This window comes from Halichoerus grypus, chromosome 6 (genome assembly GCF_964656455.1).
Source record: "Halichoerus grypus chromosome 6, mHalGry1.hap1.1, whole genome shotgun sequence".
NCBI lineage: Eukaryota > Metazoa > Chordata > Mammalia > Carnivora > Phocidae > Halichoerus > Halichoerus grypus.
Genome location: NC_135717.1, coordinates 31,143,963 through 31,165,542, shown reverse-complemented (window position 1 = coordinate 31,165,542; position 21,580 = coordinate 31,143,963). Strand labels below are relative to the sequence as shown.

Genomic DNA, 21,580 nt, shown 5'->3' with positions numbered 1-21,580 from the left:
CTACCCAGAAACATACTCAAGGCGCACCAGTGACCTCCTTCCTTGGTACATCACTTCTGACTTTTCTGTAGAATTTGACCTCGCTGCCCATCCCGTCCTGAAACTCTCCTTGCTTGGCTGTTATGGTGGATGATCTTCATCTTCCCATTTCTCTAAGCGTGATTTTCCTGGGACCTTTGTCTGCCTTATTGTCTGGCAGGAGCTTGAGGGAGTGGAACCTGCTGGGTTAGCTCTTGGCCCACACCCATTTACCTCACTGCCTGGACCCCCAGAGGAATGGGAGGTTTTGATCAAAATCTGAATTCACACTCTCTTTTAGGCTCAAACCCTTCATTTAAAAAAAAAAAAAAAAGTGTTGTTTTTAATTCCCACATTTTATGTTATTATCATCACTATCTTAATATTTATTATGTACCATTTGAAAAATATGAAAAGGTGTGGGGGCACCTGGGTGGCTTAGCTGGTTAAGCATCTGACACTTGATATTGGCTCAGGTCTCGATCTCAGGGTTTTGAGTTCAAGCCCTGAGTTGGGCTCCACGCTGGGTGCAGGGCTTAAAAAAAAATACCAAAAGGTGTCAACAGTAACAAAGAATACAACAAAAGAATAACACAACAAATACCAACGTATCCACTATTCAGCTTAATAAAATGTGACCAACACAACTGGAGGTTCTTTTGTACCCTCCCTGCACCCCAGAGATTATACTGAATTTGGAGTTTGTAATTTTCTTGCATTTTAACTGAGTCTGGAATTTCTGACTGACCTCTCTGGATATCTCTATATGGGTATCCCACTTAGTATGGCTAAAAGCAAACACAAGTGATTCCATTTATGTAAAAAGGAAAATGCATTTGCCCTATCATCTATCTATCTATCTAAATATCTATCTATCTATCTATCTATCTATCTATCTATCTATCTATCTATCATCTATCCTCAGAAATCCTTCCAGAAAGATCTATATCAGGGGTTGACCAAACAGAACACAAGCCTGTTTCCAACTTCTGTGAGACATCAAAATGTTAATTATTTCTGGATGCTTGGACTATGGATAGTTTTTCTATCTGCTCATTTGTGTTTTCTAAATTTTCAACAATGGAGCATGGATTACTTTACTACTAATGCCCCAAACCTATCTTCCCCTCAACCCTCTTACCAATTTAGCTTTTACCCCAGACATCTCTATTCCTTTTTTTTTTTTTAAGATTTTATTTATTTATTTGACAGAGAGAGACAAAGTAAGAGAAGGAACACAAACAGGGGGAGTGGGAGAGGGAGAAGCAGGCTTCCCGCTGAGCAGGGAGCCCGATGCGGGGCTTGATCCCAGGACCCTGGGATCATAACCTGAGTCGGAGGCAGACGCTTAAAGACTGAGCCACCCAGGCGCCCCATAGACATCCTTATTTCTGTTGGAATTCTGCAATTCTTCACAGGTCCAAAACCTGGGAGGCATGCTTGATGCCCTTTTCCCTGTTTCACATTCCATCAGTTCTTACTACACCTTGTGGTTGAGTGGATTTCTATCTCCCCTGTTAGATTTTAAGTTCTGAAGGGGCACAGACTTTGTCTCCCTGGGGGCGCATCACACAGCACAGCTCAAAAACAGATGGTCCCGAAGTGGTTATCGAACCTTCCTGCCTGATGCCTCGGGCATGTCTGTATACCTTGCAACAATCACCTGGCTTATTTATAGAAATTTCCTCTATAAATAAGTGGTTTCTGTTTCAGGTATGGTTTGCCCTTGATATTTACACTCCATCTCTGACCCTACCCCATCCTCAAACTTAGAAACTGGAATTAGAGCTGGTATTCAAATCCTTAACCACAGTACAAGCAGCCAGCCCCTCGTAAGAACTAAGTCATAGTTGTGAAGTTCTTTTTTTCCCCTCGACATTCTAGCTGCTGTCAGTACATTTGCTGGGGAATTCTCGACGAGATTTTACTTGTCCTTCCATGCTGTTCTTTCTGGGGTTTCCTTGTTTCTTTTTGTGATCCCGTTCCAGATGGCTCAGGAGTGCATCCAAAATGAGTATTTTGACAGATTGCTTACTGCTTGCAAACCGTGTCACCTTCGATGTTCTAATACCCCTCCTCTACCTTGTCAGCGTTATTGTGATGCAAGTAAGTAATACTGCTTGAACAATTAATTCATTGGTGTGACCTATTTTCTCTACATTGACTATTTATTCAAAGAATAGACATTACGGGGAAGAGGGTGAGATCTCCTGAATCAAAAAGAGAAAGGAAAGAAGGCAAGTATTTAAATGCCAACAGGAGCAAAGTAATTACTCAGAACTGAACTCAATTTTATTCAGCGCTGTTAGCAACATAGATTTTATCAACTCTTCTAATTAAGTGTTATTTAGAATTTACAAGTCAATGCTGATGAATTAAGGGAATTGGATGGCAAATAATCTTTACTTGATGTGGATATTATGTTGTCAGTTCATTATCTCTCTGATATTCTTTTAATTCAGTGAAAGGAACAAATACAATTCTCTGGACCTGTTTGGGCCTGAGCTTGATCATTTCTTTGACAGTTTTTGTGTTGATGTTCTTGCTAAAGAAGATGAATTCAGAACCATCAAAGAACGAACGTAAAAACACAGGTTGGTTTGATGTTTAGTCTTGGAAATCTATTTCCAAGAGGTGGCTATTGTGAATTTCAGTTCCTTCTCACGCTCTCTCTTTTTTTTTTTTTCCCCCCGTGATGAGTATTTCATTTGGTTAGAGCCCTTTTGAAAGTGTGTTAGAGGACAGTTGTGTTAAACGAACTTTTGGAAAGGAGCAAGCTGTCTTCTTTTTGGTTCGCAGGTGCCCCACAGAGCCTTACTTCCCCCACATTCTTCCCTCAGTAATTACTCTTCTGAAGTACGGAGGCTTCCTTGGCAAACATCCATCTCTTTGACCAAAGTTAGCCCATTGATTAAATGTCTTACTCTCAGAAACTGCTAGCCGGGTCTGCTACTATCAGGAAAAAAGTATTTGACAAGATCCATGGCCATATTCTTAAGACAAATGTAAATGCTGTTTGCTTGGGTGAATATTTTACTGCCAAAAAAACTGCTAGAATTTAATAACCAGCTGTTCTTGGAGTATTTGAGCAGTCATTTTAAAGATTATTATCTTCATTAAGCAGCAGAGAACCAGTCTCAGAGAAGTGAATGTTCTACTTAAAGGCTTTTTAAGATAAAAATATTTCTGCTGCACCTTTGCCCATGATCTGATTCCCAAACACGTTGCAGCCATTGGCCTATTTCTTGATGCATTTATTTTCCATGCATAATCTGCATTAAGCACCCAGCTCATTTGCAGTAAAGAGAGGTAGATGGCTGTTGCCCATAATTTACTCACTTTTCTTTTTTTCTTGTGCCTAGGGTCTGAGAGACAGGTGGGGAGTGACTTTAAGTGTGACATTCTGGAAGATGGAGTTATTCTGTGGCAGGTTGGGGAAGTAATAAAGCTTACCTTCACCAGCATATAAATGGGGACATAATAGAGACTCCTTCCTTACATGATCACAAAAGATTCATTACAAAGGAAAAATTTGATTTGCTACCAAATGCTCTGTAAGGGAAGCATCTTTGCTTTGAATTCTAAAATGTCACCCAAAGGCTCATTTTGGTGTGCTGTAACATATGGTAATCTGTCATTTCACCGGTGTCTAATAGAATCAATACCTCAATGCCTCCAAGGGCCAAGTGGGCAACCAGTGAATGCAATGGGCCAGGTGGAGGTTTCAACAGTAGAGAGCCTATGCCCTTCCTCAAGGAGACAGGTGCTCCTGACTCCAGCCAACTGTTTCCATGTAGGAATGTTAGCTACCAGTTAACCCCCCCCGCTTTTTTTTTTTAAAGAGACCAATTGCCTCGATTTGCAGGTGAAATCCCTTGAAATTTTTTTGTTTGTTTTTTTAAATCTCTTGGTTTTTAAAGGGGGGGGTCAACATAAAACATGTAAGCAAACACTTAAAAACACTGTATGGGCCTAAACAAAGTCTATCTTCAAATCCAACGTGGCCTGCGGTCTATCAGTTCGTGACTTCTAGTGCAGGAACATACTCATTTGTTTTGTAGGAGATCTGTCTCCATGGCTTGGAGCCCTAATGTGTACTGCTAAGACTGTCAGGACTGCACCACCTGGGAAGTTGGGGTTAATGGTTGTGTTTCTGCATAATCAGGATCGACTCTCCAGGACCAGGTGAATGCTGACCAGGAGGAGGGCCGTGCTAGCAGGAATGGTGAGGAAGTTCTCTCGAGGGGCCTGGAGTACACAGTAGAAGAATGTACCTGCGAAGACTGCGTCAATTCTGAATCAAAGGTCGATTCTGACCATTTCTTTCCACTCCCGGCTATGGAGGAAGGTGCAACCATTCTCGTCACCACGAAAACAAATGACTACTGTAACAGCCTGCTAGCTAGTGTCACAGAGATGGAGAAACCCATTTTTACCAGATAATCAACCATTTCAACTAGTGTAGAGCTGCTTTGAAAATCCTATGTCAGAAGGATGATGTATCACATCTCTTTAGGATGATTGTACTTATCAGTTGCTGATAGAGCTTTTTGTCCTGTAATTCTAGAAAATCTTTATGTTAGATGTACTTCCCTACCTTACTGTTGGGAACTTAACTGGAAATTTCCTTGGTTTCATGATTAAATTCTTGACTCACTGAAAAAAAAGCACTGCAGTGTGTAGAGCCCATAGTCCCATATTTCTATGGCTAGCTCCCTTCTCTCCTATACACACACATATATATATTTCAAGCCAGATTGGATTTTTCTCTTTATTATTAATGGAAAGCAAGGTGATCCTATGTACTCCTGGATATAGGAGAAGCCTAGAGTCAGCCACACTAATTTAGTGTGCAATGCGTGAGTGCAAGGCTCCTGACCTTGTGGGCTTTCAGCTTAATGGAGACATCAGGCATTATTACAATCCCATAAATAAATGTGTAATTGCAAACTAGGACAAAGATATAGTAGGTATCATTTTCAGACCCCAGTGCAGGTAATAATAATGATGGCTAAAACTTAGCCTTACTAGGGGCGCTTGTGTGGCTCAGTCAATTAAGCGTCTGGCTCTTGATTTCAGCTCAGGTTATGATCTCGTGGGTCTTGGGATCAAGCCCCATGACTCAGGCTCTGTGCTCAGCAGGGAGTCTGCTTGAGATTCTCCATCTCTCTCTCTCCCTCTGCCCCTCTCCCTGCTCACACCTTCTCTTATTCTCTAGTAAATAAATCTTAAAACAACAACAACAAAAAACTTAGCCTTACTAATGTGCCAGGACTGTTCTATATGCTTTACCTGTACTAACTCATTTAATGCATACAACAAATCACAAGGTAGGTGAACAATTATTACCTCCATTTTACAGATGATGGCAGAAACTGAGTCAGAGGAAGGTAACATAACCAGTAAATGGCAGAGCCAGGATTTAAACCCAGACATCCTGATTTATTTATTTTTTTTCTCTTCATATCGATTTAAGTTCATTTGAGTTCCCCAGCTCTTTGGGCTACAATTTTAAGTCATTATTGGGGGAGGGGTCCCTCCCTGGGGTTGTGCAAAGGTCCTGAGGTGTTATGGGAAGGTTATGCAACAGGTGATGATGCCCTCTGATAATATGTTGACTTTGATCGTTGTTAAGATGCCCACTGACAAAACAGCGTAGACCTCAAAGTCTTGGGGCTTTGTGGCTTTTGTGTCAGGTTTGGGATAAGGGGAAACTTGGTGAGCCCTTTTTACCCATTGGGGGCCATTCCAAGTTTCCATTCCAGGCCCTTGAGGACCACAGGAGACAATATAGTACAGTGGTTAAAGTACTGGCTCTTGGAGCCAGATTGCCTGGACTTGAATCCTGGCTCTGTTACTAGAAGTTACAGACTTTGGGTGACTGTGAAAGTTACTTAACCACTTGTGCCTCAGTTTCCCCATCTATAAAATGGAAATAATAATAGTATCTACTTATAAGGTTGTTTTAAGGATTAAATGAAAACACACACACACTCATTTGCATACATACATGTGCATGTATATATATATATAAATTTTTTCATGAAAGTATCTGGTTTATAATAAATACTTTGAGTTACATTGTTGTAATGATTTTTATTAATCCGCTTGAATTGTAGTCTGAGAGCAGGCACACACTCCTTTCCTGTTCTACAGCTGTTACAGGAACAGTATATGGAATACCGCTCCTAGCTTCTCACAGGCCCTCTTCCTCCCCACCCCCCCAACATCTCCTCAATGAGTTTAGTTTTTCAAGGCTGACAAGAGCTGTAGACTTTAGGCTCTTAATTCTTGGTCTTTGAGGACTAGGTGAAAATCTCAGAAAAAAGGAATTACAACGTTTCAAGGGGGTGGTTGGGGATAGAATAGGTAAAGCACAAGCTCTGATGTCACTCACTTATCCTGCCTCAAGTGCCATGAAGGAAAGGTACAGGGCGCTATGAGAAGGTATAACATGTTATCATGGTGACAACTCCATGAAGCAGGTATGTGATGCCTTACCAAGGGTTACAGAGGCAGGAGGAACCAAACTAGGCTTTTGGGGGTGGAGGAGTTGAGGGGGTGGATTTAGGCACATAGACTCTTCAAAATTACAAATTCACAACAACTATAGAGTATAATTTTGGAAAATGGCAAAGACAGCCCCACCAACCAAACACACAAGTATTTTCATCTCTCCATTCTCTCAGTCCCTACACATGGTCATACTTTGACACGATCGTAATCATGGCATACAGATCATTTTGCATGGGACTTTTTTTTAGTTAACTCATTGTCATTGGCCTTTCCCCATGTTTCCATCTTTATAATTAGCATTTTCAACTACTGCAAGAGATTCCTTGTGAAATGGGCCATGATTTGCTTAGCTATTATTTGGTGCTTTCCACTCTTTCACTGTCATAAATAACGCTGCCCTACAGCCTTCTCCAAAGAGCTCTTGACTTCTGCTGAATCCAAAAGATAAATTCCTGGGGGCCAGAGGTTTTGTGTTGAGAGGCAGTGTAGTAGGAAGACCATGGAGCTGTGGGTCACACAGGACTGGGCTGGAATTCTGGCTCCATTTCCCTGTGGGGCCTGTTCCTCAATCCAGTTTTCAACTGTGGATCAAGATTTATTAGTGGATCAATCAACTGTCTCATTCAGCATAAAAAAAAAAAAAAGACAAATAGAAGAGACTACATTACCCATGGAATTGTTTTGTTAAACATCTCCTTAAATGTATGCATGTGTGTACTGGGTTGTGATGTAAAATGTATTTTTTTTTTAACTCCGGGTTTCAGGCAAAATGCCCTTTTAAACCTTTCTGGGTCCGCTCTCCCCCACGTATAAAACGGGACAGCAATCTGAGCTTCGTATTATGAACACGTGTTGGCACATCATCCATCCACCTTCATCTCCAACGCCACCACCCTAGCCCCAGACACATTTCTTGCTGGGCAGCTGACTGCAATGGCTCCCTAAGCAGGTGCCCTTTCTCCACCCTGCCCCACTACAATTCATTCTGAACCCAGGAAGAGTAATCGTCTTAAGACCTAATTCAGATCGTGTCACTCCTCCGCGTAAATTCTTGCAATGGCTTCCCATTCCCTTATACCCTCCACCCTGCTCTCCTACCTCCTCTCTCTCACCCACCCTCTGGCTCCAGTCAAGCCCCGAGGCAGAGCCTTTGCACTCGCTGTTCCTTCTGGAACACCCTTCCTGCGCATCTTCCCGGGCCCGTCTCCCAGCCATGGTCCAGGTCTCAGCTCAAAGATCGTTTCCTTAGGGGTGCCCTCCGGAACTGCCCATCTCCGGGCAGGTTTTGGCCAATTGCCCTTTTTTATTTCCCTTCTCAGCTCCTAGTGCTCTCTGGAACGGTCTTGGCTCATTTCTCCGGGCCTGTTCACTGTCTCCCCGACAGAGCTGTGGGCCCAAGAGGGCACAGAAACGTCCAGTACGGTCCCGCCGCAGCCAAGAACGCCGGGCGACTCTCGCACCTCGGTGCTTCCCCGCGAGGGTCTCTAACCCACGAGGACCCCACCGCCTCGCTGCGCCGGCGCGCTGGCGTGCCGGCGCCCGAGTTTACCTTCCGGGTCGGGGGGCGGGTCCGCGGCGGCGGCGCTCCACTTCCGGGGCGGGGCGGGCGGGCGGGGCGGTGCGCTGTCTCCCGGCCTGTCTGGAGCCCGGCGGCGGCAGTGGCGGCAGTGGCGGCGGCACGGCGCAGGCACCGGCCCGGGAGCGGCACCATGAGCGGTGAGTGGCGGCTTCGCCGCTGTCACCCGGCCCGGCTGCCCCGGCTCCCGCCGCTCCAGCTGCACACTCCGGCCCCCGAGTGCCCCGTCCCGCTCGCTCGCAGACCCCCGTCCGGTCTCTCGCAGACCCCGGTCCGCGCGGGAGCTGGCCCCCGGTCACTTGCACTTCTCTGGCGTCCCAAGTCCAGGCACTGCCAGTCCCCTGCCTCCTGTCCATCGCTTACAACCAGCTCCTGGACACCTGTCCCCAGACCCCCAGCCTCTCCCAGTCCTTCGACCCCCTTGCCCAGTCACCGGTCCCTCCCCCCAGTTCTCAGACCTCCTAACTCCGGGGCCCCCCCCCCAGTCCCAGTTTCAGTTCCGGGCCCCCCTGCTCCGCAGTCATTCCCATTTCCCAGGCCCCCGGCGTGCAGTCGCTCCAGTCTCCACACGGTCATGGTGTCGTCTCTGGACACTCTTAGTTGGCTGACCCCTGAACCCCGTGCCCCCCGTGGCTCTCGGTCCCCAAGGGACTGTGAGTTCTCCAGCCTTTGTCTTCCCCGCCCCTCCCATTCCCTCGTGCCCTGTCCCCCGGTGCTTTGCTGTTCCAGTTACCAGTTGTTCCCAGTTACGCTCGCAGTGTCCCTCTCTGGTCCTTGCTTCTTACATTTTGGTCCTTTTTTTTCATACTCCCGCTCCTTTCAGTTCTTTTCCTAGCTCATTTGAGGTCTCCCTCGCCCTGTCCTGCACCCCTTCCCTTCTTGTTCAGTACTGAACCCGTCTGGGGACCATCGCGTTGCCCTTCCCAGCCCACCATCCCCCTCTCCCGCCCGCAGGGAGGGGTGTGGCTTTTGGTGGGGAGGCCGGGAGTGGGAGGGAGGTGGGTGTGGACAGCTCGTGCTCGGTGTTTCTGAAGTTTAGTCCCAAGACTTGGACGTATATGCTCAGCCCTTCTCTGAAGCGATCTACTGGTGTTTTGGTGCTAAGTCATTCCTGGGTGTTGTGCGTGCAGAGGGACTCCGGGAAGCCTCGCAGTCCGCCCTGACTGGGATCTGGATTTACTTAGGAGGACCCGCCTACCCTCACACTGCCTGTTTTCCTTTTACTGTGGAGTTGCCTCTGAAAAGTCCCTGCATCCAGCTCCCTTGGCCTTAGCCTTTCACCCAGGCATTTCTGGAGGTTGAGGAGGAGGGGGGAGGGCAAGGTGAAGGGGCTGGGTGTCTCTTAATGTTTAACTCTTGAGTTATCTCCGTGGGTCATTTTTTTTTTTTTTTTAACAAGTCATGCGCCTTTTGTTTTGCTGTTCAAGAGCAAGATTTGTGAAATTGTTGGTTCTAATGAGGGAGCTGGGAAGGGGGTTTCCTGGGAGATAGTCCGTCCAGCTTCTGTTGTCAGAGCAAATGATTTTTGGCCTCATTAAATTTCTGGTCCTTGAACATTAGTGATACTGCAACAAAGAGGTGATGGGCTGGTTTCCACCCAGGAGGTAGTACAGCCTGGTTTAAGTGCAGGCCCTGGAGCCAGACAGCCTGAGTTCAAATTCTGACTCTGCTCTATAAAGCTGTGTGATTTACGACCATTCTGAAGTCCCAGCAAAATGGGGGTAAATAATAGTACCTGTCACCTAGGCTTATTGCAGTGACTAAATAACTTTATTTAGGTGCTGTGCTTCTTAAATGGTATGTACATAGGAACTTAGACCAGTTGTTGTTTCCATAAGGACTCAGCTGGGGTTCAAGTGGGGTTGTTTTCTGACCCAGCTCTGGGACAAGGGCTGGGGTTAAGTATGCCTTGAAAATCTCTTGCTTTTATTTTTTTAAATTATTTTTTATTTTATTTAAATTCAATTAATTAACATACAGTGTATTCTTAGTTTCAGAGGTAGAGTTTAGTGATTGCATATCACACCCAGTGCTCATTCCATGAAGTGCCCTCCTTAATGCCCATCACCCAGTTACTCCATCCCTCCACCCACCTCCCCGCTCCAGCAATCCTCAGTTTATTTCCTATAGTTAAGAGTCTCTTACAGAAAACCTCTTGCTTTTAATATGACCAAGGAGACTCTGCCTCAAGCTCAGGGTTCTGGACCATTCTCCTGCCTTGACCACAGGAACAAGTGAAATTGACAAGCCAAGGGAAATTGGTCAATGTGTCCTTCAAGAACCAACTGAATATCAAAGATAACGAAGTTTTAAAATTTAATTTAAAAAATCATTACAAAAGGAAACCAACAGATGGCTTTTTTAGGAAAAAGCGTTCAAGATGAAAGCCTTCTTTTGGAAAGATTGTAATTGAGGCAGAAAAAGTGGTTGCTGAGGACAGAAGGGAAGTACAAGGTATTTTCAATTTTTTCTTTCCCCAAGTTTTATTGAGAAATAATTAACATACATCACTATATAAGTTTAAGGTGAACAGCATGATTTGACCTATGTTGTGAAATGATTACCACAAAAGGCTCAGCTAACATCCATCCTCTATGGTTAAAATAAAAAGAAAAAGAAGAAAAGAATAATTTTTTTTTTCTTTGTGATGAGACCTCTTAGGATTTACTCTCTTAACTCCTGTGTGTTGTACAGCAGCGTTAGTCATCATGTTGTACGTGACATCTCTAGTGCTTATTTATCTTATAACTTGGAAGTTTCTACCTTTTGAACCTCTTCCTCCAATTACCGCCTTCATGTGTCTTGAGAATACAGTTGAAACAGGGTCTTCCCACCCTTGGGATTGATGATCAGCATACAATAAATAATGTTGCATGGAAGTATTTCCTCTCTTTCCTCTGTCCTTTTTTTCAATAGAAAATTTCAAATGTCTCCAAAGTGGAGAGAATAGTGTAGTGAGCATTTACCATCTCATGACCATCCCCTATATAGATATCTTTCTTACCTTGTCCCCAGTTTATTTTGAAGCAAATCCCAGACACTGTATCCTTTCATCTGTAAATATTTTAATATATATCTCTAAAAGATAGGGACTCTTTTTAAAAAAACATAGCTCAATTTCATTATCATACTTACAAGAACTGAGCAATAATTCATAAATATCATCAGATATTAAATGTTCAAATTTCCATAATTGCCTTATAATTTTATAGTGTGTTTTTTAGACTCAGGATCTAAATAAGGTTGAAACAATGCAAATTGTTTTTTTTTTAAGTCTTTTAGTCCTCTATTTTTAGTTTAATTGTTATTTTGTTAGTGTTTAATATATTCACAGAGTTGTGCCCACATCACCATAATCAGTTTTAGAACATTTTCGTTTGTCCAGAAAGAAACCCGTGTACCTGTTAGCAGTGGTTCCTCATTCTCCCTCCCCTTAGCCCCAGGCAACCACTAATCTACTCTATCTTGGGTTTTTACCTATTCAGCATATTTCATATAGATCAAGTCATACAATATGTAGCGTGCTTCTAAGCTTTATCATATTGTAGCAAGTAGCTATACTTCATTCCATTTTGTGTTTGAATACTGTTTCATTGTATGGATATTCTACATTTTGTTTAACCATTCGTCAATTGATGGACATTTGACTTGTTTCCACTTTTTGGCTCTTCTGAATAATGCTGCTGTGAACATTCACCTACAAGTTTTTGTGTGGGCATGTGCTTTCATTTCTCCTGGGTCAGTATCTGAGAGTAGAATTGCTGGCTCCGGGGCGCCTGGGTGGCTCAGATGGTTAAGCGTCTGCCTTCGGCTCAGGTCATGATCCCAGGGTCCTGGGATCAAGCCCCGCATCGCGCTCCCTGCTCCGCGGGGAATCTGCTTCTCCCCCTCCCTCTGCTTCTCCCCCTGCTCATGCTCTCTCTCTCTCTCTCTCTCTGTATCTCTGTGTCTTGAATGAATAAATTTAAAAATCTATTAAAAAAAAATTGCTGGCTCCATTTGAACTGTCAGATTTTGCCAAAGTGGCCACACCGTTTTCCATTCCCACCAGCACTGTATGCAGTATGAAGGTTCTGGTTTCTTCACATCCTTGTCAACAGTCTTTTTGATTATGGCCATTCTAGTGGGTGTGAAGTGGTATCTTTTTGTGGTTTTGATTTGCATTTCCCTAATGATCAATGACCCGGTCAGCATCTTTTCATGTGCTTATTGGCTCTTTGTGTATATCTTCTTTGGAGAAATGTTTGTTCAGATCCTTTGTCCATTTTTAAATTGGGTTTTTATTGTTGAGCTGTAAGAATTCTATATAATTTCTGGATACAAGCCCCTTAGATATATTACTTACAAAAATTTTCGGGCGCCTGGGTGGCTCAGTTGGTTAAGCGACTGCCTTCGGCTCAGGTCATGATCCTGGAGTCCCTGGATCGAGTCCCACATCAGGCTCCCTGCTCGGCAGGGAGTCTGCTTCTCCCTCTGACCTTCCCGACCCTCCCCCCTCTCATGCGCTCTCTCTCTCAGTCTCTGTCTCAAATAAATAAATAAAATCTTTAAAAAAAAAAAATTTTTTTTTTCTCCCATTTTGTGTTTTTTTTTCTCTTTCTTGATTGTATCCTTTGAAGCACAAAATATTTTTTTTTTAAACTAATAGGTTCCTCTTTTATCTCTCTCTTTTTATCCCTCACAATTTTTGTTGAAGGAAACAGTTCACCCTGGTTGTTACGGGATAGATTGTTTCTTTGTGGGATTTTGCTGACTGCATTCTTTTGGTGTGGTTTGACACGTTTCTCATTCTCTTGTATTTCCTATAAATTGGCAGTTAGAGTCTGCTGTATTTTGTAGCTGAAAATGTTTGAGTCAGAGGTCAGACAGTTTAAAGGCCAAGCGCATTAAGTGCAAATAACCAGGAAGTGGAATGCCTAGGTAATGCATACTCGAGATAAATGAGTATCCTGAGGCCAGAAACAACTAGGATGACCATTAACAGGGGGGATGATGCATATATGTGGTATGGTCACGTGTTGGAAAACCTCAAAGACGTTAAAAGGAATAAAATGGATTTATGCACATCACTGTGGCTATATCTCAACATTAACCTTCTCTAAAAAGAAGCAGAGTGCAGAATTAAACTAAAATATATACCTTGATGCACATTAAAACATGCATATGAAATAATGTTTGTGGATTTGTATATGTGTGTGGAAGTAAACAAATGGTCTGGAGGAAGGATACTTGCTACAAGTGGGTGGTTGTCTTAGCGTGATAGCAGTCATGATTTATTTGATTCTCTTTAAAGAATCCAGTAGGTAAGAATACTTGATTTCCAGCCTCTATAAGCAAAGGAATTACGAATTTCAGATAATGCTTTTGTTCTTACTTAGAAAGTAGAACTTGAAGGACCGGAAAGTCATTATGATTCTCAAGCACTGTCTTTCCTAAGACTTTAGATTTGAAGGTCCTTGATGCTCATTTCCATCAGTAATGAGTCTGTCAAGAATCTTTAAAAACCCAGTTTCAAGGGTGGGGAAAACTTGACCCAGAGAGGTCAGATAATTTGTGGAACCCTTCAAGCTCTAGGGGCCTGATAGACCAGGGTTTGGGGCTTGGTGGGTAATTTACTGCTGTTTCATGCCTGATGTTTGTGTACATTTTAAGCAGCTTTATCTTATTTTTCTGGAATGTTGAGGGTCATGGTTTTCTCTTTGGCATTGACTGGATCCTTTCCAGCAGTAGCTTGTGTTTGGGATAAAGAATCAGCTGAAGCGAATGAATGGAAAAAAGAATGTTTGTGGTTTTCATTCAAAGCAGAAAAAGTGATGATGTCAACTTTTTCCCCCTCCAATGAAGGCACTGGGTTGATTTATTGTGGCAGATTATAAGAAGTAAGTGTTATACCGTCAGCAAATATTTGACCACGTCCTATGCTGGTAAGTGGCAATGGACTAAATCTCACTGACATCACCTCTCCTGCTTTCTTGTTGTGACCAATAAGAAGTCAAGTTCTTAGAGCTCTTAAAATATGAAACCAAAATCCAAGATTTTATGGACTTCTCTAAATTCTGGCAATGTGAACATAATTCCAGATAAAGCCCCTTCCATCCTGCCACCATTTTGTCTATACATAGGCCATGCATTCTCAGTGGGAGCGAAAATTGGTTCTCGAGGGAGAAAGAAATTTTAATGTTGTGTGTCAAGCACAGGTATGTGTGCAGTATGTAAACAGATACACAATATACTTGTGATACTAAAATTTCATGGAGGGGATGATCAAGAAAATGTCTGAAAAGGATCCTAAGGGGGAAGGTAATGAACAAAAGGTTGAGAAACACTGGTATGTGCTGAAGTAATTTTACCATTACCATATAAACTTGCATTTTGCTTTTACCCTTAGCATTTTAGGATAAAACTTTGCCATATTGGTACGTGGTCTTCATATTGATCACTTTTACGGACTTCATAATCCATCATTCATCCATCATTTTGCATGTAGTATAATTTTTAAACTATTTGATTCTACTTATGGAAACTTAGCTTATTTTCCTCCCTTTCCCCTCCCCCCCTTTTTTGGTTCCTATTATAAGGAATGATGCAGTGACATTTTTGTTTAAGGTAGTTTTCCTTCCTTTACATTGATATGTCTTTAGGATGATTTCCCTGAAATAGCCATAAAATGAAAGTATTGATAGTTCTTGATTGCTCTGGCTTTCAAAGTGTTTGTAGTAGGTTAAAATGCTGCTAGTAAGAGTGAGGACTCAAGTGGCAGCAGAGCCTGGCCAGAAATTCAGGGTTCAACATTCAGCATTTACTGAATGACAGTTTAGTGCTTCTTCTGTCACTTAGCAGAGGGCTGTACTGTTGGTGTCTGTTGAAGTACATCGAATGAATGCACCAAAAAATATTTTGTTGGCGTAATGGGTGTGTTAGGCAGGACTTTTCAGTTGCATTTGGCAGAGTAGAAGCTGATTTCAGAAAAATTGGAGTTTAAAGCGTCTTGTAATGGAAATGTCTAGGGATAGGGCTGTCTTCAGGCTCAGTTGCATTCAGGTGCTTAGTCATCAGGACTACCTTTCTGTCCAGTTTGAAACTCTGCTTTCCTCTCTGTTGGCTTCATCCTCCAATAGCATCTTCTCCATGGAGGCAAGATGGCTACCAGCAGCTCTTGGGTCTCATCCTACAATGTAGCAACACCTGAGCCAAGGGTGGGCCTCTTTCCCAGTTGCTCCGGCAAAAGTCCTGAGGCTGACTCACAGCAGTCTGGCAGGCTGTGTGGTCATCCTGGAACCCATCACTGTGGCTTTGGTTGGTCAGGTCTGGATGGCAGGCCCAGTCCAGAGCCCAAGGGTGGCATCTGACTGACTTGTTGTCTGGACAGAGGATGAACTGAAGGGGGAGGCTGTTGTAATTCTGAATGGAGCCATCAGGGAAGGCCTCGCAGGGAAGGTGAGATTGAGCAGAGACCTGAGGGAGGGGAGGGTGACCCCTGGGTTTTGCTACTGAGCAGCTGAAAAGGGTAAACATTGCCTCTCACTGAGGTGAGAAAGGCTGTGGAACATCAGTTTTGGGTGTGGGATGTAGCAGTTTGAAGCCTTCAGGGGGAGTGAGGACTCTTTCCCAGGCCCTGCCTTCTGCGTGCCAGTCCTAGAGCCCTCCAGAGGCCTGGTGATGGAGCCTCCTCTGTCCTTGCTGCCCCACCCTGCTGGGCCCGTGCTCCCAGTCTTCCTGCTTGGAGGGAACCTTGCCCACCGCATCTTATTTTTCCTTGCCTGAGCTGCATATTTTGGGATCTGCTCTTTCCTCCCCCATCTTTAAAAAAAAAAAAAAGCAAAAAACCCAAAATGACATTAAAGATTATTGTGAAAACATGGGATAGCCCTATAAATATACCTCCCTAGAACATTAAATATTTAGATTTTTAGGTATTCCACTTCTGTCTTTGCTCAGCACATATGCATTTTACATAATTGCCTTGAGTCTACATCTGAATTAGTGTTTCCATTTACATTATAGCATTTATCTATGTGCCTTCCTGTCACAATTATTTAAAAAGGCTGCATAACGTTCCACCAAATGGATATACCATTGTAGGAAAAGAAAGTAAATTCCATTTACAATGTTCTAGGATGGAACTGGCAAACGTTTTCTGTAGAGATGCAGATAGTAAATAATTTCTGCTTCGTGGGCCATCTGGTCTCCGTCCCAACCACTCGTCCTTGTTGTTGTAGCATAAGGCAGCACAGTCAATCAATAAATGAAAGGATGTGGCTGTGTGCCAATAAAACTTTATTTAGAGGAACAGGCAGCAGCTGGATTTGGTTAGTTTGCTGACCCCCGTTCCAGAACACTACCGGGAAAGTCTATGTGCCCATGATGCCATGTTTCGGCAGTCATTGGGGTGTAGTGGAAAAAAATTGGGATTCAGACAGCCCTGGATTTAACTCCCCGTGGAAAAGCCTGAGCACGTTATTGAACTTCTCTGACTCAATTCCCTCATCAGAAAATGGAAATGAAAGCAAGTGATGAACATACAGTGCCTTACTCAGTACCTGGAGGATGGAGGACCTGGTGAAATTGTCGCTTATTCCTTTTCTCATTTCCCCCCTTCGTCCCCTCTAGCCTAGTTTCCAAGGTGTCAGAAAGGTGTTTTGATATTTTGGTAGCTTTTTGTATGCACTGCCTTGTTGCCTTTCAGAACCCACCGCACCAATATGTTAGCGGCGGTGTGTGCGTGTTCCCCCATAGCTTTACCAGCATTAAATGTTTCTTGGTGAATTGAGTAGTTATATAATGCTAACATGTGGCAGCTAATTTAGTCGGTTTATAATTTGCATTTCTCCAACCACGAGGGAAGATACACTTCTCCTTCAAAATGCTTGCACAGTGCCATTTTAGTATTTTTCTAAGCAGAGATTGGGAAACTGTGCTAGCCCCCTGTTTTGTGAATAAAGTTTTATTGGAACACAGGCACATCCATTCATTGACTATTGTTTATGGCTACTTTCACTCTACAATGGCAGAATTGAGTGGCTGTGACAAGAGACCTTATGGCTTGTAAAGCCTAAAATATTTACCATTTGTTCTCGACAGAAAATGTTTGCTGAGCCCTGCTCCAGAGTCAATTCTTCACCTGTTGATGAATATGCTGTTGACTTAGTCTTTGACCTTAGACCTCACAAGTCCACTTGGATGGCCTGAGGCCATCTGTCTGCCTTGAAGCAGAGCGTGCCTCTTTCCATTGTGTGGTGGTGGACAGTCTTCCCTTTTGTCCTGGCCCAGCTGTGCCACTTTGCCCCACAGTACAGGGAACTAGCGCCTTGACTTTGGGGAAGAATGAAGTCTCTTTTATCTGTTCGTGTGCAAACGCTGAGCGGACAACCCTGCTGCTTCTCTTGGCTCATGACACACACGCACGAGGCTGCTGCTGTGTCCTGGCTCCTTCTGGTCCTCTCCGTTTAAAGCAGCCACTTGGGGAGCCACAGAACCTAACCCCAGAGCCTTGATTCGACAATTGTTGGGCTCCTTCTGTGAGTTGGGGGTGTGGGGATTAATGTGGTCCACCCCGGAGAAGACTCACAGTCTAGGATAGGCACAAGGAGCAGGTTTATGATTCCCCATAATCCCTTCTATAGGGACTATACTAGGGCTGTGATGTGGCTGGAGGGTCACAGGAGCACCCTATAGAGAACAGTTTATTGTGCCCGGGGCAGGAAGGTTTCTCACAGAAAGGGACAGTTGAGCCAGCCACCGGGAGGTTGGTTTGTCCTCAGGGGCCCTTTGCAGAGGGGTCACTGTCTGCAAGTTGAGCTGCCTGAGGTTGGCCTGGCCTTGTGGAGATTGGCGGGCCTGGGCATTGGGGTAAAGTGTTGGGGTGCAGTTCCTGGGGCTAGTGATCGGTTTCTCCAAACCTCAGTTCCTTTAACTGTTACGATGGTGCTGTCCGCACAGCCATCTTACAGGTGGATATGAAGGTTCAATGTGTGTCTCAGAACAGAAAATTGTTAGCAGATCTGGCCCCAAGGTGTGTCGTACTTGGTTCACACAGAGTTGGCTGAAAAGGTGCTCTAAAAAGTATAATTAGGTGCCAACTAGTTGACATGAAAGTCTGAGTTTCTGGCTTCTCTTGAAAAACCAGAAGATGGGGCAACCGCTCGCTGGAGTTGCTGTGAGGCGTGACCCGCTGGAGCCCAGTAGCAGCTGCCATTTCTACAGAGACACCCGCCTTGGCCCCCTCAGTCCCTACCTCACCCCGCTTTTCCGTTCTCCGCCTGACCCTGGAGGCGTGGGGATGGGGATGGGGGGGCGGGGGAAGGTCTGATCTTGGTCTTGTGCACGTCTCTGGCCTATGTGAGGCCGCCCTTTCTGCCCACTCCTCTTGATTCTGCTTTGGAATGGTGGTGGGTTTTGGGGGATGATGGAAGTTACAGAACAAAGCACCAGCACTAAACTCACCACTGGGCTGAGAGCGCCGAGCGTCCTATGCCTGCAGATGTGACTGAGCATGAATTCTAGGAGTGAGCACAAGCTGATGGTGTATCTGTCCCTTGCAAGGCTCCAGTGTGGGCTCTCGGTTATAGGGTGAGGGAAGATGGGCACACAGTGGAGGTGTGGGTCTGGTCTGCAGTCTTCTGGGGACCCCCTAACATGTAACCATCTTACTGCTTACTGGGTGGCCATAAAGTCTGCAAACACAGACACTGTTGTTTTAATTTGTAAAACCCCCCTCAGATTAATTCTGCTAGGGCAGTGGTTGGCAAACTGTGGCCCGTAGGGTAAATCCAGCCCAAGGCCCATTTTGGTAAACAGCTATGCTCATTCATTAATGTATCGTCTATGGCTGCTTTTGAGATATAAGACCAGAGTTGATTAGTTGGGACCATATGACCTGCAAGGCCTAAAATATTTACTATTTGGCTCTTTACAGAAAACGTTTGCTGACCCCTGTCCTAGGGCATGCTAAAGGTGGAGGTTTAATTCGGTGAAAACCAGAAATACAGATCATCTGAGACAACCCACTGCGAGCTTCGGACTTGATAGAAACGCAGGGTTAACTGCAGTTTTGCAGGGTGCATGGAAGGAACAAAGCACAGAATATCATTGAGTGTATCATGTCTTTGTTATATAATATCAGTAAGTCATTTGCTGCCACCTGTGCTCCCAGATGTTATGGCCGCTGTGTAGATTATCAGTCAGTGCAGGGTGAAGGTGCTGGGGGCAGAAGGGCACCAGAACGGCCGGCAGTCTAGGCAGGGGTGGCTCTCCGGGAGAGCCTGGCAGCTCCTGTGAAGGACAAGCTGGCCAGGGCAGCCAAGGAGTGGGGTTGCAGTTGGAAGGACATGTGGGCGAAGGCATGGCTTTCAGTAAACTTGGGGGAGATATTACAACATCCTCGTATGCTGTAAGAACTGCATAGACGAGAAGAAACAACTGACTGGGGGACAGTTACCCAAGTGTGTCCTCGAGCAGACGAAAGGAGACCGGATTCAGAGCACCAGTTGAGGTTCAAGTTATTTAGCCTCTGAGAGCCTCAGTTTCATCACCTCTGAAATGGGACAATCACATGTACTTTAGGGCAGAATTTCCTCATTGCAGCACTGCTGACATTTGGGCCAGGTAATTCTCTGCTGTGGGTGCCCATCCGGTGCCCTGGAGGAGGGGTAGCAGCATCCCTGGCCTCACCCCCTCGAGGCACCCTCCTGAGTTGTGCCAGAAATATCTGCATACGTTGCCAAATGTCCATGGTGGGGGCGAAATCACTCTGGTTGAGAATCACTTATCTATACCCACCCCTCGTAGGGCCCCTCATAATTACACCTCCCTGAACTCCCCTTATTTGAGTGTGCCTGTTGTTTCCTGTTAGTAGCCCCATGATCAGACCTCTTAGCATCCCACCCCCTCAGTGTAATCAGAAATATGGAAGAGATGTGAGCATGGGGTTGGGGGGCTATCTGGAGTCCTTTTGTCCACCCCCTCCAACCCCCCCGAGGGCAAATCCTACTGTACCTGTCCCTTTGGCTTGGAATGTGTTCTGGGCCATTATTTGCTTGTGGCAGCCCTTCCCATAAAAACATTTTTTTACTGAAGTGAAATTAACATAACAAAACCATTTATGTTTTTAATGCTATTAAAACCATGAATAATTGCTCAATTTTAGAATTAACAATTAGTAAAACAACCATCTTAAAGTGAGCAGTTCAGTGGCATTTAGTACATTCATAATGTGTGACCACTCTCTGTCTAGTTACAAAAGATTTTCATCCCTCCACAGGGAGAGTCCATTCCCATTAAGAAGTTGTGTTGTATCTGCATGGATTTACCTATCCTGGTCCTTCCCATTTTTTTAAGCACAACTCAAGTTCCCCCTTTTTCAGTGAGCCTCCCTTGGCCGCAGCAGAAGGGCAGCATGGTTTGGTGGAGGGAGCACTGGCCTAAGAGTCAGGCAGACCAGGGTCTTAGCCTCTGATGCACCACTTGTTTTGTTGCATGACCTTGGGCAGAATTCCTTGCCTGCAATGGCACCCGAAGAACATTGCCCTTTCTTTCCTTCCTTGAACCTTCATAGTGAGTGCATTGCAAGGATTAGCCTTCAACCAGAGAAATACCTGGCATGACTTCACTTCTGCCACTGCACAGAGAGGTTGGGAAATGCCACTGTGTAAGTGCATATGTGGCCTTGATCAAGTGACCTAATGTCCTCTGTGGGTGGCAGCGGTATTTACCTTGACCTCTAGAGTTGTTGCAAGGATTAGAGGAAGGAATATACATAGAGTTCCTGGTACATCTTGTTTGTTTTCCCCTCCCTCGATGCCCTGGACCCTTTTTCATTTATCCCACCCAGTGCAGTGAGCACAGAGGCCTGGATTGAGTAGCTTCCTTGCGCTTTAGAGAGAAACCAGTTGAAGGCATGTCTTAGGGCCAGAGGTCTTACATCTCTGGGGTATAGGGTTGCCAACCACAACAAGAGTAATAATAGCTAACGTGTAAAAAGTGCTTGGTCTAAGCTAGGCACTGTTCTAGGTGCACAATTAACACTCACTCACTTAATAATAGACCTAGGAGGTGCAGAGGGGGTCAGTAACCTGCCCACGGTCACATAGCTGGTGGTGAGGATTTGAATCTGGGCTATTCCATTCTTAACCCCTTCTCTGTCTCCCTGGGAGGTAACTGAGGGCTGGAGGTTTGTGGTAAAAAGTAATGTAGGATCCTAAGGATTCTAAACGTTAAAGACAACAGGGGTGCACATGAGCCAGGTGATTGATTTTTCACATGCACGTGTGACTTCTGAGTTAGAGCCACAGGGGATCACTGCATTTCTCTGAGGGCTTTGTGGCCCCCTGGGGATACTCCCTGAGGGCACCCTTACATTTTCTATTCTAATTTTTGATGGTGATCTAACAAGAAATTCAAAAGAAGCCTGTTTTTTTGGCTCATCTGGTCAATAGTGTGGACTGAGGGCTGCCCTTGGAAAAGAAAGAGAGC

General features: G+C 44.7%; 2 protein-coding genes across 3 annotated transcripts in view; both read left to right on the top strand.

Annotated features, from left to right (window-relative positions):
• Positions 1–1,900: 1,900 nt before the first annotated feature.
• TNFRSF17 (TNF receptor superfamily member 17) lies at positions 1,901–6,006 on the top strand. Its single transcript, XM_078074076.1, has 3 exons — positions 1,901–2,124; positions 2,481–2,612; positions 4,184–6,006. Exons 1-3 carry the CDS (start codon positions 2,007–2,009, stop codon positions 4,459–4,461), a joined length of 528 nt encoding a protein of 175 aa, XP_077930202.1. The 5' UTR covers positions 1,901–2,006; the 3' UTR covers positions 4,462–6,006.
• A 2,141-nt stretch (positions 6,007–8,147) lies between these two features.
• Positions 8,148–21,580, top strand: part of SNX29 (sorting nexin 29) — a 505,967-nt gene continuing 492,534 nt past the window's right edge. For both annotated transcript variants that reach the window (XR_013448903.1, XM_078074795.1), the window contains exon 1: positions 8,148–8,250. Coding sequence is in view for 1 of the 2 variants with exons in the window: in XM_078074795.1 (XP_077930921.1) it covers positions 8,244–8,250 (7 nt within the window). In the remaining variant the exon portion in view is untranslated. The remainder of the gene's footprint in view (positions 8,251–21,580) is intronic.